General features: G+C 41.6%; 1 protein-coding gene across 6 annotated transcripts in view; it reads left to right on the top strand.

Annotated features, from left to right (window-relative positions):
• ctnnd2a (catenin (cadherin-associated protein), delta 2a) overlaps positions 1 to 16,251 on the top strand; it is a 789,966-nt gene that overhangs the window by 733,163 nt on the left and 40,552 nt on the right. For 5 of the 6 annotated variants that reach the window (XM_060899742.1, XM_060899744.1, XM_060899741.1 and 2 more), the window contains 2 exons: positions 10,518 to 10,755; positions 12,077 to 12,161. In XM_060899742.1, the coding sequence (XP_060755725.1) occupies positions 10,518 to 10,755; positions 12,077 to 12,161 (323 nt within the window). Of the gene's footprint in view, positions 1 to 10,517; positions 10,756 to 12,076; positions 12,185 to 16,251 lie in introns of all 6 variants that reach the window. The other variant, XM_060899746.1, reaches the window with a different exon arrangement.

Genomic DNA, 16,251 nt, shown 5'->3' with positions numbered 1-16,251 from the left:
TAGACTCTCGGGCGCTCCAGACAGCACGCACACCAAGCAGACCCTCATGCACGCCGTAAACGACTCGCACCTGCACAGGATTAAAGCGCAATCAGCGTGCCAATATAAAAACTGAAAACACACTTACTTTGCGAAGTATTGAGTTGCATTGCTGACACATTACCGAGCCTTATTTCCTTGTTTGGTTTCCTGATCCCTGATTTCCTGTTTCTCGTCTTTGATTCTGCCGAGTCTACGATAGCCTGTTTGTTCCTCACTCAACCTATTGCCTGTTTCACCATTTTACGATTTTGCCTGTCGTTCTGGATTGTTTACCATCTTCACTTGCGTTAATAAACACACCTTTTGCGCTTCCATCCGTCTCCCAACCATCTCTGACAGAATACTTCACACTCCCTGATAAAGAGAAGCACATTCACCTGTTCATGCGTCATGTTCAGGAACAAACTCATGTTAATGGCGCTGAAACAGCCACCGACTGGAATCAATAGTGGACTCGACTTTAAATTTTTTTTAATGACTTGGACTTGAACACTGGGGACTCAAGACTGGATTCGGACTCAAGGTTTAGTGACTCGATTACAACACTGGCACCAACCGTCCTCATGTCCTCCTTCACCATGTCCATAAATCTCATCTTTCGTCTTCTTCTTTTCCTTCTTCCTGGCAACTCCACCTCCAGCATCCTTTCCCCATTCTTGTACGCTGGATCTCTCCTCTGTCGGCATCCAAACCATCTCAATCTCGCCTCTCTCACTTTGTCTCTACATGTAGCCATCCTACATGACAGCACAGCAGCACTTTATTGTAACATTAATCATCAGCTGTTTCTTGGATCCAACCAGCAACATTTCAAATACTGGATTAAAATCAGTGTAAATTGCAGGATAAAATGACTTTGTGGACATTTCTTCTTTTTTTTTTCCTCCTTAAGCTTTATCCACGGTGAAATATCTCTGTCCTGCTGGATGAAGGACCTACAGATTGTCCTCTCAGGCAAAAAAGAGCATATTGCCTGTGAGAACAAGATAAGGCAACACCAATTAACTCGGCGCTCGCTGATGAGAAATTGAGGCTGAAAAAAATTCATGCCTCATAAGGTCTGTGAGAAAAACAATGCTCGTGTTTCTCAAACTGGAATTAGGAGTGAGAATTTAAGCATCCAAGGTTAATTTTATTAGCAGAATCCTTCGCCACAGTGACAAGTGCCTGGCAGGGACGAGTTTCACAGGTTAAAGTACTCTAACACACTAAACTAACACACTTCAGTTTAACACACCGGTTTAGGTTTTTGTTCAAGATAAAAATTTGGATCGTACCATTATTAAAGGAACAGTCCACCGTACTTCCATAATGAAATATGTTCTTTTCTGAATTGAGACGAGCTGATCCGTACCTCTCCGAGCTTTGCGTGACCTCCCAGTCAGTCAGACGCGCTGTCACTCCTGTTAGCAATGTAGCTAGGCTCAGTATGGCCAACGGTATTTTTTGGGGCTGTAGTTAGATGCGACCAAACTCTTCCGCGTTTTTCCTGTTTACATAGGTTTATATGACCAGTGACATGAAACAAAGTTCAGTTACACAAATTGAAACGTGGCGATTTTCTATGCTATGGAAAGTCCGCACTATAATGACAGGCGTACTAACACCTTCTGCGCGCTTCGACAGCGCATTGATACCTGCACTCAGGAGTGACAGGAGTAACAGCGTGTCTGACTGACTGGGAGGTCACGCAAAGCTCGGAGAGGTACGGATCAGCTCGTCTCAATTCAGAAAAGAACATATTTCATTATGGAAGTACGGTGGACTGTTCCTTTAAACCTGTTATTGTTAAGAGATGTTAATACTTCATGAGTTGCACTTTTTACACCCTTGAGTTAATTTCTAACATGTGGTGCATTTAATTATGTAAAGTTTAAAGCTGTGTTCACGTTATTTAGCTTTTTGTGTCTTGCATTCAGACACACTGTTTTGTAGATAAAATGTCGACAAGTTACAGAGGTTTAAAGGCAACAGAGGGTCAAAATATATGCACTCGTTAGGAGTCCAATCAGAGAAGCTGCTGGAACCTTATTGCTTTTGTAAGGCTTATTATTATTATTATTATTATTATTTTCAGTTTTATTTTGTAAAAGTATCTGGGCAGCAAAAAGCTATAAGTCGCACAGGCGCCAAATTTGCTCTATAGGTTCCTGAACTAGGACACATTTTTTTATGACTATAGGGGGCACTATAGTAAGTGCATTTACATGTTTGTTTATATCTTGGGAATGGTGTGGGTTAAAATAAAAATTATTTTTTTTTATTCTGTAAAATATTTTCTTCTGATTCCTCGGAAACTCTTGAACCTAACACACCTACAGCCGCAATTTCTGCCTCACAAACTTTCTCGCCATTTTCCAAAAATCGAAAGTGAAAGTCTAACAAAATTTGGTATACATCAGCAACAGACCATGCTGACAAAAACAAAGAATTTGGATCCGAATATCCGTGTCAGTCACCCAAAACAAAATCGGCTGAGGCACTTCATCCAGTTTGACCTGCCTCATCTCCAGACCGTGATGACAGTTTTAAAAATAATTTTGTTTCATTGAACCATTTCAAAGATGTGAACCAATTAATTTTTAAGGCCCCTGTTGATTCTTTGCCCAGTATCTTGTAATCTAAAGGTTCAAACTTAATGAAATTTGACACCCTGTATCGCTTCTACAATCTCTGGATACACACCAAATTTTGTGAAATTCCATCCATTGGGGGCGCTACAACAAACATATTTCCATATCTCAAAAACCGCTTAGGGCGGCACGGTGGTGTAGTGGTTAGCACTGTTGCCTCACAGCAAGAAGGTCCGGGTTCGAGCCCCGTGGCCGGCGAGGGCCTTTCTGTGCGGAGTTTGCATGTTCTCCCCGTGTCCGCGTGGGTTTCCTCCGGGTGCTCCGGTTTCCCCCACAGTCCAAAGACATGCAGGTTAGGTTAACTGGTGACTCTAAATTGAGCGTAGGTGTGAATGTGAGTGTGAATGATTGTCTGTGTCTATGTGTCGGCCCTGTAATGACCTGGCGACTTGTACCCCGCCTTTCGCCCGTAGTCAGCTGGGATAGGATCCAACTTGCCTGCGACCCTGTAGAACAGGATAAAGCGGCTAGAGATAATGAGATGAGGAAAAACCGCTTAAGCTAAAAAAAAAAAAAGTAAATGTGTTGTCTTTCTAGATGGCCACGTTTGCTAACATGTCCTTTAGTACCAACTGGCTGTCTCAAAAAAGTGTCCGGCAAAAGCTAATCAAATTTTAGTCATCAATATTTGCAAGAAGTTATTTTTTCAAACTTGTCCTAGTCTGTTTGTCATTTGCATGTAATTTGGTGGACGTCATCTCCAGACCATGTTGATGAAAAGTTGTGAGAGGAGTTTTGACTCATCAAACCATTTCGTAGTTATGAGCCAATTAAATTTTAAGGTGTGGCCCCTGTTGACTTTATAGCCTATATCTCATCTCATCTCATTATCTGTAGCCGCTTTATCCTGTTCTACAGGGTCGCAGGCAAGCTGGAGCCTATCCCAGCTGACTACGGGCGAAAGGCAGGGTACACCCTGGACAAGTCGCCAGGTCATCACAGGGCTGACACATAGACACAGACAACCATTCACACTCACATTCACACCTACGGTCAATTTAGAGTCACCAGTTAACCTAACCTGCATGTCTTTGGACTGTGGGGGAAACCGGAGCACCCGGAGGAAACCCACGCGGACACGGGGAGAACATGCAAACTCCACACAGAAAGGCCCTCGCCAGCCACGGGGCTCGAACCCGGACCTTCTTGCTGTGAGGCGACAGCGCTAACCACTACACCACCGTGCCGCCCTTATAGCCTATATCTTGTGATGTAAAAGTTCAAATTTCATAAAACTTAAGACACTTGATTATCATTCCATTCCTTAAAAGGACATCAAATTTTCTGATGGTTTGTCCACAGGGGGCAGTACAACTGAAACAATATCTTAAGCAATATCTTAAGAACCACTTGAGTTAAAAATTTGGAATTGTGTGTTGTTGTACAACCCCGATTCCAAAAAAGTTGGGACAAAGTTCAAATTGTAAATAAAAACGGAATGCAATAATTTACAAATCTCAAAAACTAATATTGTATTCACAATAGAACATAGACAACATATCAAATGTCGAAAGTGAGACATTTTGAAATTTCATGCCAAATATTGGCTCATTTGAAATTTCATGACAGCAACACATCTCAAAAAAGTTGGGACAGGGGCAATAAGAGGCTGGAAAAGTTAAAGGTACAAAAAAGGAACAGCTGGAGGACCAAACTGCAACTCATTAGGTCAATTGGCAATAGGTCATTAACATGACTGGGTATAAAAAGAGCATCTTGGAGTGGCAGCGGCTCTCAGAAGTAAAGATGGGAAGAGGATCACCAATCCCCCTAATTCTGCGCCGACAACTAGTGGACCAATATCAGAACAGTTCAACAGTGTAAAATTGCAAAGAGTTTGAACATATCATCATCTACAGTGCATAATATCATCAAAAGATTCAGAGAATCTGGAAGAATCTCTGTGCGTAAGGGTCAAGGCCAGAAAACCATACTGGGTGCCCGTGATCTTCGGGCCCTTAGACGGCACTGCATCACATACAGGCATGCTTCTGTATTGGAAATCACAAAATGGGCTCAGGAATATTTCCAGAGAACATTATCTGTGAACATAATTCACCGTGCCATCTGCCGTTGCCAGCTAAAACTCTATAGTTCAAAGAAGAAGCCTTATCTAAACATGATCCAGAAGTGCAGACATCTTCTCTGGGCCAAGGCTCATTTAAAATGGACTGTGGCAAAGTGGAAAACTGTTCTGTGGTCAGACGAATCAAAATTTGAAGTTCTTTATGGAAATCAGGGACGCCGTGTCATTCGGACTAAAGAGGAGAAGGGCGACCCAAGTTGTTATCAGCACTCAGTTCAGAAGCCTGCATCTCTGATGGTATGGGGTTGCATTAGTGCGTGTGGCATGGGCAGCTTACACATCTGGAAAGACACCATCAATGCTGAAAGGTATATCCAGGTTCTAGAGCAACATATGCTCCCATCCAGACGACGTCTCTTTCAGGGAAGACCTTGCATTTTCCAACATGACAATGCCAAACCACATACTGCATCAATTACAGCATCATGGCTGCGTAGAAGAAGGGTCCGGGTACTGAACTGGCCAGCCTGCAGTCCAGATCTTTCACCCATAGAAAACATTTGGCGCATCATAAAACGGAAGATACGACAAAAAAGACCTAAGACAGTTGAGCAACTAGAATCCTACATTAGACAAGAATGGGTTAACATTCCTATCCCTAAACTTGAGCAACTTGTCTCCTCAGTCCCCAGACGTTTACAGACTGTTGTAAAGAGAAAAGGAGATGTCTCACAGTGGTAAACATGGCCTTGTCCCAACTTTTTTGAGAGGTGTTGTTGTCATGAAATTTAAAATCACCTAATTTTTTTCTTTAAATGATACATTTTCTCAGTTTAAACATTTGATATGTCATCTATGTTCTATTCTGAATAAAATATGGAATTTTGAAACTTCCACATCATTGCATTCCGTTTTTATTTACAATTTGTACTTTGTCCCAACTTTTTTGGAATCGGGGTTGTACTTGGCTACTTTTGCTGTTGAAGATGTTGAACCACTTTGAATTCCACCATTGTTTGCAATTCATGCGATTTTGCTTGGACCCTGATGATCACCGCTTACGAATTTTTCTTTCTTTCTTTCTTTGCTTGTTGTTCCTTGCAAAAATGGTAGATTTTTGCAAGTATGTTGATCTGTCTGTCTGTCCATTTGTTTGTTTGTTTGTTTGTTTGTTTGTTTGTTGGTGCTCTTGCGTTGTCATTTCTTGACCACTCTTCACCAAAATGCAGAGGACAACTCACTAGGGTCACACAAAGACATCATTAGTTTTTGGTGGGTCAAGGTAAAAGGTTAAGGTCACCAAGGTCAAATCTTATAAAAACACCTAATCAGCCATAACTTCCATTTCTTTGTGATTTTCGCAAGTATCATGCTCTGCACGACTTTTCATTTGTTTGTGATCCTAGATGTACATTTGTTATATCATGACTATATATGTACTCTTAGAAGAAAAGGTTACTTTTAGAAACCTTAAGTATTTTTCCATTACCCCTTTTGGGGCTATGGAAATGGTTCCATGTAGAACATCTTCGGGGCCCAAGAGGTCTTTGTTATTCAACGAACCCTGAAATAACCCTTTAAGAACCTTTTCTAACAGTGTTCTACATATCAAGATCGCAACATTTTAGATGAGTTCTAAGTAATTATCATCAATTTAGAATTTCCTCCACACAATTAGTTAATGGATAAAAGGTTCTTCAAGGGTTCCTTAAGGGTACTTTGGATATTTAAGGGTATTAGGTTTCCAAAAAGGGTGGCATGGTGGTGTAGTGGTTAGCACTGTCACCTCACAGCAAGAAGGTTCTGGGTTCGAGCCCAGCGGCCGACAGGAGCCTTTCTGTGTGAAGTTTGCATGTTCTCCCCATGTCTGCATGGGTTTCCTCCGGGTGCTCTGGTTTCCCCCACAGTCCAAAGACATGCAGGTTAGGTTAACTGGTGGCTCTAAATTGACCGTGAGTGTGAATGGTGGTTTGTCTCTACATATGTGTCAGCCCTGTGATGATCTGGCGACTTGTCCAGGGTGTACCCCACCTCTTGCCCATAGTCAGCTGGGATAGGCTCCAGCTTGACTGCGACCCTGTAGAATAGGATAAAGCGGCTACAGATAATGGATGGATGGACAGATAGATGGATGGTGTCCAAAAAGGGTTCTACTTGGAGCCCTTTTTGATAGGAAAACCTTCTGCTGTAGGACTTTTCATAGAAACTTAAAGAGCTCCCCTACTGGGACCAGGTTCTTTCAGGGGATTGTTGGATAATTAATGGTTCTTAGCCTTCACCTTTAAAGGTTTCCTCCAGAGGGACAACCGAAGAACCTTTAGGAGAGTAGTGACCACTCTGAATTTTAAGTCTGTTATTCTAATCATTAGATGCAGTAGAATAAAAGAACACTGCAGCACACACACAAAATTTGTGTGATTTTATCATCTGTTTTTTAATTAATCGAATCAGTTTCTTCATTAACATGAATCCTCTTCCAATCTGTCGGTTTAATGTCACATTCTTCTCTGTTCCTCTGTTCTCAAATACCACATGAGTCATTTAATTGAACTTGAGACAGCGGGCCTTGGTGCTGAACGTGACGTTCTGCAGCCTGAGCTGCTCTGTGCTGAAGTTCACGGCAGTAAACCAAACCACAACAGGTGTGTTACTCCAAGAAGAACAAATAACCACCCAGAGTGTGTTCACGTATTCACCGTGCAGCACGTGTCGTCTCACATCTCGTGTCGGTTCTCACACACTGTTTCTCATGACTTTTAAAGACAGCTCAGTGAGCTTCTCAGTGATCGAACCGTTACCTCTGTTTTCGAGGTTCTTTGGATAGTTATAGATTTTCAGCTTTCTATTTAGAACCTTTTCTGATATGAAAACACTTTGTTCTACTCGGAACTTTTACCCAAGAGAGACAACTGAAGACCCCTTAACTAGTACAAAGAACTAAATGTAAAACATCTGACAATTTCTAGGTGTTGAGTAGAAAATAATGAGTAATAATTTGGAGTTTGTACCACAGACTCTCAGAAAAAAAGGGTTCCTTCAGGGTTCTTCAAGGGTTCGTTGGATAATTAAGGGTTCTTCGCTGATAGAAAAACATTTTATTATAGGGTTCTATAATAAAATGAGGGTTCCCCTCAGAGACGTAACTGAAGAACCCTTAAGAGTATATGATATGACATGACATAACAAATGTGCATCCAGGATCATGTATAGTTGATTGCAAAAGTTTTGGCCCCCATGGTCTCTGAGTGAAAGCTGTAATATTATATATTAAGCTGCAATTTTATCAATTTATCTACAAAATAATATCATTACAAGAAAATGAAACATCAGTGAATTGTGCAATGTTTTTCTAAGAATTATATGGAGGAAAAAATAAATGCTTTTGAAATTTTTAAAATGTTTTTCATAATAAAGAAAACATTTTAAGCTGTGTTTGTGAGTGTGTATGTGTGTGTGTATATAAAATCTGTATTTTAAAATAAGAATTTCTATAAGTCCTAAATCACTGCCAAAAAGTAAAAAAAATAAATTAAATTGGCATGAATAATCCAGGCAGCATGGTGGTGTAGTGGTTAGCGCTGTCACCTCACAGCAAGAAGGTCCAGGTTCGAGCCCCGTGGCTTTTCTGTGTGGAGTTTGCATGTTCTCCCCGTGTCCGCGTGGGTTTCCTCCGGGTGCTCTGGTTTCCCCCACAGTCCAAAGACATGCAGGTTAGGTTAACTGGTGACTCTAAATTGACCGTAGGTGTGAATGTGAATGGTTGTCTGTGTCTATGTGTCAGCCCTGTGATGACCTGGCGACTTGTCCAGGGTGTATCCCGCCTTTCGCTCATAGTCAGCTGGGATAGGCTCCAGGTTGCCTGCGACCCTGTAGAACACGATAAAGCAGCTAGAGATAATGAGATGAGATGAATAATCCATTGAAATTTGATTAGACAGTATATTGTTTAATTTAATTGCTTGGGCTTTCGTAGTGTGTTTCTTTCTGCTCAGAATAACCCTAGATGCCTTGTTGTTATTAATTGCACTTCTTTACCCTCTTCATTTTTATCCTGAGGGTGCACAAACTTTTGCTTTGACTTTTTTTGTCTGAATGTGTGTATACAGTGTCTTGCAAAAGTATTCATCCCCCTTGGTGTTTGTCCTGTTTTGTGGCATTACAAGCTGGAATTAAAATGGATTTTTGGAGGGTTCGCACCATTTGATTTACACAACATGCCTACAACTTTAAAGGTGCACATTGTTGTTTTATTGTGACACAAACAATAATTAAGATGAAAAAAACAGAAATCTGCAGTGTGCATAGGTATTCACCTCCCCAAAGTCAATACTTTGTAGAGCCACCTTTTGCTGCAATTACAGCTGCAAGTCTCTTGGGGTATGTCTCTATTAGCTTAGCACATCTAGCTACTGGGATTTTTGCCCATTCCTCAAGGCAAAACTGCTCCAACTCCTTCAAGTTAGATGGGTTGTGTTGGTGTACAGCAATCTTCAAGTTATACCACAGATTCTCAATTGGATTGAGGTCTGGGCTTTGATTAGGCCATTCCAAGACATTTAAATGTTTCCCTTTAAACCACTCCAGTGTAGCTTTAGCAGTATGTTTAGGGTCATTGTCCTGCTGGAACGTGAACCTTCGTCCCAGTCTCAAACCTCTGGCTGACTCAAACAGGTTTTCCTCCAGAATTGTCCTGTATTTAGTGCCATCCATCTTTCCTTCAGTCCTGACCAGCCTTCCTGTCCCTGCAGATGAAAAACATCCCCACAGCATGATGCTGCCACCACCATGCTTCACTGTAGGAATGGTGTTCTCAGGGTGTTGGGTTTGCGCCACACATGGTGTTCCCCATGATGACCAAAAAGATCAATTTTAGTCTCATTTGGCCAGAGAATCTTCTTCCATGTGTTTGGGGAGTCTGCCACATGCTGTTGGGAAAACTCCAAATGTGTTTTCTTCAGCAGTGGCTTTTTCTGGCCACTCTTCCATCAAGCCCCGCCCACTCTGTGGAGTGTACGGCTTAAAGCGGTCCTATGGACAGATACTCCCATCTCCGCTGTGGATCTCTGCAGCTCCTTCAGTGTTATCTTTGGTGTCTTTGTTGCATCTCTGATTAATGCCCTCCTTGCTCGGTCTGTGAGTTTTGGTGGGCGGCCTTCTCTTGTCAGGTTTGTAGTGGTGCCACATTCTTTCCATTTTGCTATAATGGATTTAATGGTGCTCCGTGGGATATTCAAAGTTTGGGATATTTTTATAACCCAACCCTGATCTATACTTCTCCACAACTTTGTCTCTGACCTGTTTGGAGGCTCCTTGGTTCTCATGCTGCTTGCTTAGTAGTGTTGCAGAGTCAGGGTCCTTCCAGAACAGGGTGATTTATACAGACATCATGTGACAGATCATGTGACACTTTGATTGCACACAGGTGGATTTTAATCAACTAATTATGTGACTTATGAAGTGAATTGGTTGGAGCAGCTCTTATTTAGGGGTTTCATACAAAAGGGGGTGAATACTTATGCACACTCCAGATTTCTGCTTTTTCATCTTAATTATTGTTTGTGTCACAACAAAAAAAAAAAAATTGCACCTTTTAAAGTGGTCGGCATGTTGTGTAAATCAAATGGTGCTAACCCGCCAAAAATCCATTTTAATTCCAGCTTGTAATGCAGCAAAACAGGACAAACAACAAGGGGGATGAATACTTTTGCAAGACACTGTATGTGTGTGTGGAAGCCTGTATGTGTGATGTAAACCTCTCTCTATGCTCCAGTTTGCACTGACATTTCTCCTTTTCCTTCTCTTCTCTAACCTTGTAGGGAAGTACGCAATGAGGGATCTGGTCCACCGCCTTCCTGGGAGCAGTAACACCAGCGGCAGCAGCGGCAGCAGCACCACCAACAGTGCAACAAGCAAAACTATGTCAGATGATACGGTGACAGCGATCTGCTGCGCCCTGCACGAGGTCATCACCAAGAACATGGAGAACGCCAAGGCACTGCGAGACGCCGGTGGCATCGAGAAGCTCATCGGCATCGCCAGAAGCAAAGGAGACAAGTGAGTTTCTGTCATGGATCAGGGAGGTTCCTCAGTGTTCCTTCCTCAGATGAGATTTAAGCCATGATTACTGAACAACGTCTTCAGATTTTATAGCAGAAAATAAATAAAGTAAATTTGTAAATGTAATAAATAGTTATCAAAAACAGTCTATTGGACTCACTGACAGTATTTAGCTGCAGTTGACTTAAAATTTATTGGATTGGCCTTCCACCAAATTTGGGATTAAATTACTTTTCATCTTTTACCACTGATTTGGCAGATTATCTTAAAACACTGATTCCTCAGCGTCTCTCTGTGCTGTGAGTGAAATAAGGACTCAGATCTGGTCTCGTGTTGGTCCGGTTCCTCAGCTCTGTGTGATGAAGTGCAGGAGAGATGTGTGTTTAAACGACGTGACTGTCAGTGATTAATTGTGGAGTAGCCATGATGCACTCGATGAAGTGGAGTAGCATTAAAGCGGCACATCACATAATTGCTTTACCTTTTCCTCTTATCAGGCAGCCATATTTCCTCTTCCACTTTGTCAGAGAGGCTCCTTGGTTCCCCACTCGGGAGTTAATCTGAGGAACGCGTGAGAATCCAACTGGACACAAGCACAAAGTTGGTGGTTTTCTTGCTGGTATGAAAAAAGAAAGGGAGGAAGGAAAGAAAGGAAACCAGGAAAGGAAGGAAGGACAGCAGGAAGGAAAGGAAACCAAGGAAGGAAAAGAAGGAAAGAAAGTAAACCAAGAAAGAAAGAAAGGAAGGAAGGAAGGAAGGAAGGAAGGAAGGAAGGAAGGAAGGAAGGAAGGAAAAGAAGGAAAGAAAGTAAACCAGGAAAGGAAGGAAAACCAAGAAAGAAAGAAAGAAAGAAAGAAAGAAAGAAAGAAAGAAAGAAAGAAAGAAAGAAAGAAAGAAAGAAAAGAAAAGAAAGGAAGGAAAAGAAAGGAAACCAAGAAGGAAGGAAGGAAGGAAGGAAGGAAAAAAGTAAACCAGGAAAGGAAGGAAGGGAAGAAAGGAAACCAAGAAAGAAGAAAGCAAAGAAGGAAAATAAGGAAAGAATGTAAACCAGGAAAGGAAGGAAGGAAAACCAAGAAGGAAAGAAAGAAAGGACAGAAGGAAAGGAAAGAAAGGAAACCAAGAAGGAAGGAAGACCTTTCCCATTTATGCCATGCCCACTTCAGATCTAAATCTACATGCAGACACAGACAGTGGCATTGCATCACACCTCTAATGTTCGTGTTTCTTGATTTAAAAAAAAGGGCACCAATAATTTTGGGAACGTAACTGTAAGAATAAAGCTCAAAACCTTCTTGTTTGTTCTCTTCCTTTCTTGCAGACATTCCCCCAAAGTGGTGAAAGCGGCATCTCAGGTCCTGAGCAGCATGTGGCAGTACAGAGATCTGCGCAGCCTTTACAAGAAGGTATGACATCATCAACGCGTACGGTACGTTATCGTCTGAGCCGCTTCTGATGTGGCGATGTACCGCATGGATTAAATCAGCATGCTTTCACTTCTCTGTGATTAACAAAGGAAAATATTCCAATGTGGAGAACATCTGATGGCTGAAGAGGACAATAAAGCTTCAATAAACCCTCACCGGCAATAATTCAATAGCTCAAGCCAAGCAATTTCTTTCACCCTAAAAAAAAAAAAATCCATAAAGGTGTGCTATTCAGAATGCTGAGAGAGGTGTAAATTCGGCTTTTCTTCCAGCGTGCTCAGTTCTGACTGTCCTCGCAGAAAGAGCTATTGAGAAAAAATGCGGGTGAATCTGAGAAAGTTACTGAAAAAACATCCAATCGATACGCATTTGTTGGCGTTTTGGTCTGGCTTTATTGTGAGACTCTATTCAGGTTGTACACCTTGGTTCTGCCGTGAATTACACACACATCCGCACACACACACACACACACACACACACCGTCTCTCTCTAATGAAAAGTTGGCTTTCCACTGTGCTCAACTAACAGCTTTGGAACACTGTGTGCTCTGAATGACGAGATGACAATGCAGTGACACGCCCTTCTTCTTTTATTTTTCTTTCCTGCCTTTAGTGTAGAAAGGCGAGCTGTGATTAGAACATTTATTTCTCAGATCAGAACTTGCTGTATCCAATCGTGCAAGTCCGTTTGCGTTTTTCCTGCCCAGAAATTAGCCCCGCCCCTTCTGGAGATAGTTAAATAAAACATTCTGTGACGCCGCCAACTGATTAATAAACGTGAATACCTCATTTCGGGGTCGGTATTTGTTTCAGTCGGATGTGTAAAGTGTGTAAAACCTACAGGGTCGCAGGCAAGCTGGAGCCTATCCCAGCTGACTACGGGCGAAAGGCGGGGTACACCCTGGACAAGTCGCCAGGTCATCACAGGGCTGACACATAGACACAGACAACCATTCACACTCACATTCACACCTACGCTCAATTTAGAGTCACCAGTTAGCCTAACCTGCATGTCTTTGGACTGTGGGGGAAACCGGAGCACCCGGAGGAAACCCACGCGGACAGGGGGAGAACATGCAAACTCCTCACAGAAAGGCCCTCGCCGACCACAGGGCTCAAACCCGGACCTTCTTGCTGTGAGGCGACAGCGCTAACCACTACACCACCGTGCCGCCCCGTCAGTAAAGATGTTCTTCAAATATGTAAGGAGTAACACCCTGCGTGTGGTGCTGTTATAGGAAACTAATCATCAGGAGGGAACAGTAACTGTTACCATCCTGAAGTTGATCATTTTCTGATAAGTGTATACCATACTGTAGCTAGATATTTGTCAAAGATAATTTTTTTTCTTAAAGAAAGGCGTGCTTTTTAGCCGTTTAGAGTTACATTTTAATTTGCATAGTTGTATGTTTGTAGTTACATTGTTGACCATCTGTAGCTATAAACAGCCAGACAGAGATGTCAAAAAACATGAAGTTACAGCTTTACCTCGGAGTGTTACTATAGAAACGATGACATATTCGACTAATGCACTTGTTCTAAACTTGCGATTTGGAGCTTCACACACTTCTGTCAGAGCTGCTGCGATATAATTTTGAATAAAACATAAGGGTTAATGCGACTCCTCTGCCGCTGTCCATGAAGAAGGAGGAGAGACGCAGCGTTCTGTGACCTTTAGAGGCAGAAGAAAGGCTATTAGTCAGCTCACCGAGTTCAAACGCGCATCCTGAATTGGCTTCAGCGTCGTCCAAACACAAGTCGAGGTCCTGTCGCGGAGCTGGCAGGCCGACTTTCCCCCGAGTGGAACACGGATTAAAGGATTTCTGGCTCACACCACATTCAGCTTAATAACACAAACTTACTTCACGTTATTGTTGTCTGAATTAATTCAGGCTTAAGCCACGTTCTCATTAAGAGTTTTGTTTTGAGCTTTACAGTGTTTGTGTCGTTGATCAATTACATTTCTTTCTTTCCTTATTTATTTATTTATTTATTTATTTATTTTAAAGGTGCAGTGTGTGATTTTTAGAGCCCTCTGCTGCCTGGAAGGAGAAATGCACCTGATCCGATAAGACCTCTTGAGAGCGCGTGTTCCTCATTTCGGCTCCGAAAGAAACAAAAAAAACCAAGACTGAACACGAAGTAATCACACGGAAATGGGGCAGAGCTAATTTCAGGGCCAGAAAAAAATGCAGACCGAATCCTGTAATGAATAAACGAGCAAAACTGAATGCAAAAATGTACATTAACAGTTTTCATTTGCGCCGTGGGCGAATTCGACGAGTTTCAGTGTGACATAATATTTTATAAGATGAATCATTTACTCATATGCTTGCTTTAAACAGAATTATTTGAGTATTTATTAATTTTAGAACAATTATTACAGGTTCATTTAAACTTGAAAGGCACAGAATAGATTTAAAGTTCCCGTACAGTTAGGTGCAAAAGTTTGTACGCCCTTGAAGAAGTAAAGAGTTGCTGTTGGTTTTTTTTTGTATTTTAATTGCATTTTTTTCTTAACATATTGGTATGTATTATATTAAATTATATTTTCATTGTTACTTTCTAACATTTTTAAAATGTGACATTGTAAACATATAGTATTTTATTATGTAACATTTTTAATACACGTAATCCTTAGCTCTCTACCATACGTTTATCAAGCTCTAAATATTTTTCTTTTATGCAACACTTCTGGCGTTTATATGAATATATTTCTCTCATTTTATATTTTTCGATGCACTCATAAAAAATAGAAGTTTAAAATTACGAGAATGGAAGCTGGATGCAACTGGCAGCGTATGATAGGTCCGAGAAATTTACTGGACCTCATCATTAGCGCCATAATGATTCCAAAACGACGAGAAAGCTGTGGTTAGATACGACGTTGTCGTTTGTTGCTGCTGTCAGATATTTATTGTTCGCTAAAGTGGCTGGAGCTTTCGTCCTAAAATCCTGATGCAGGTTAGGAAACCTTCTGTGATTCAATTATCGTGAAAACTGCTCTTTATTTATATGATTTTATTTCTTATTAAATACAGCAAGCCCATTTCCACAGATAAAATGTCAATGTTGTGCCGCAGTGTTCAAGTGCCCCCTTCAGGCCGAGAACTGAAGTGCAGCTCGTCATCTGTAAGTGATGTGGACAGCAGGACTGACACACTTAAGGTGCATCAGCCGCCAGGTCAGGGTCACCAAGGACAAGCTGAAGGAGAACCACATCACGTCACTTCGGCGGCGTTATCATGTCCGTCATGCTGTTTGTTATGAAAAGAACTCATATTGCCGTTTTTTTTTCAAGGTGTACAACCGTCTCTCTCGCTCTTTATTTTTCTCTCCTCTGCTTCACCCTGACCAGTCCACATTTTTTCATTTCCTCTTCTCCTGTCCGAGCTTAGGACGTCATCCCTAATGTCATGAAAATTGACATTAAAGAAAGGCCACCAACATTCAGATTGCTATTATTAACATTTCACTGAAGCCATGTGTCTCATCTCGTCAGACTGTAATGACAGTTATTCCGAGTGGTTGTGCCCTTTTCGCCCTCATCATCCTCCTCCAGTCAGGAGGTGGAGATTAGACCATCAAACCACTTGAGGTGTCAGTGTTATGGCTGTAGGTGAGCCAAACAAAACCAGGTTATAAATAAATAGAGAGGAAAACAGGAAGGGAGTAGCATTTCAAATCGACACAGATTTAAAATGATCGGCCATGACGCTTTACGAAAGCTTTCTGCAGTCATGTGGGTGGAGTTTGTGTGCGTTGTTTGGTTTGTTTAGAAAACATCGCACATTTATTTGCTCGAAGTAGATTTCCAAGATTTGGTATGAAAAAATATGATGTTGTTCATCCTCCTGAGATAGTTATAATAGTAATTAAATGACCCTAAGGAAGCTAGCTAGCATGTGTTTTTACCAGTGGACTAAACCTCAGGATTCCAGCACATACAATACGATTATGATTCAACGATCGAAGACGACACTTCGATATTTGATGATCCGCCGAATTTCCAATGATACGATTTGATTTATTCACCTCCGATCAATCTACATAGAATTTGGCCGACTGTT

This window comes from Neoarius graeffei, chromosome 19, assembly GCF_027579695.1.
Source record: "Neoarius graeffei isolate fNeoGra1 chromosome 19, fNeoGra1.pri, whole genome shotgun sequence".
In the NCBI taxonomy this organism is placed as follows: Eukaryota; Metazoa; Chordata; class Actinopteri; order Siluriformes; family Ariidae; genus Neoarius; species Neoarius graeffei.
Note: the sequence above shows the minus strand (reverse complement) of the source record. Positions and strands in the feature narration are given on the sequence as shown.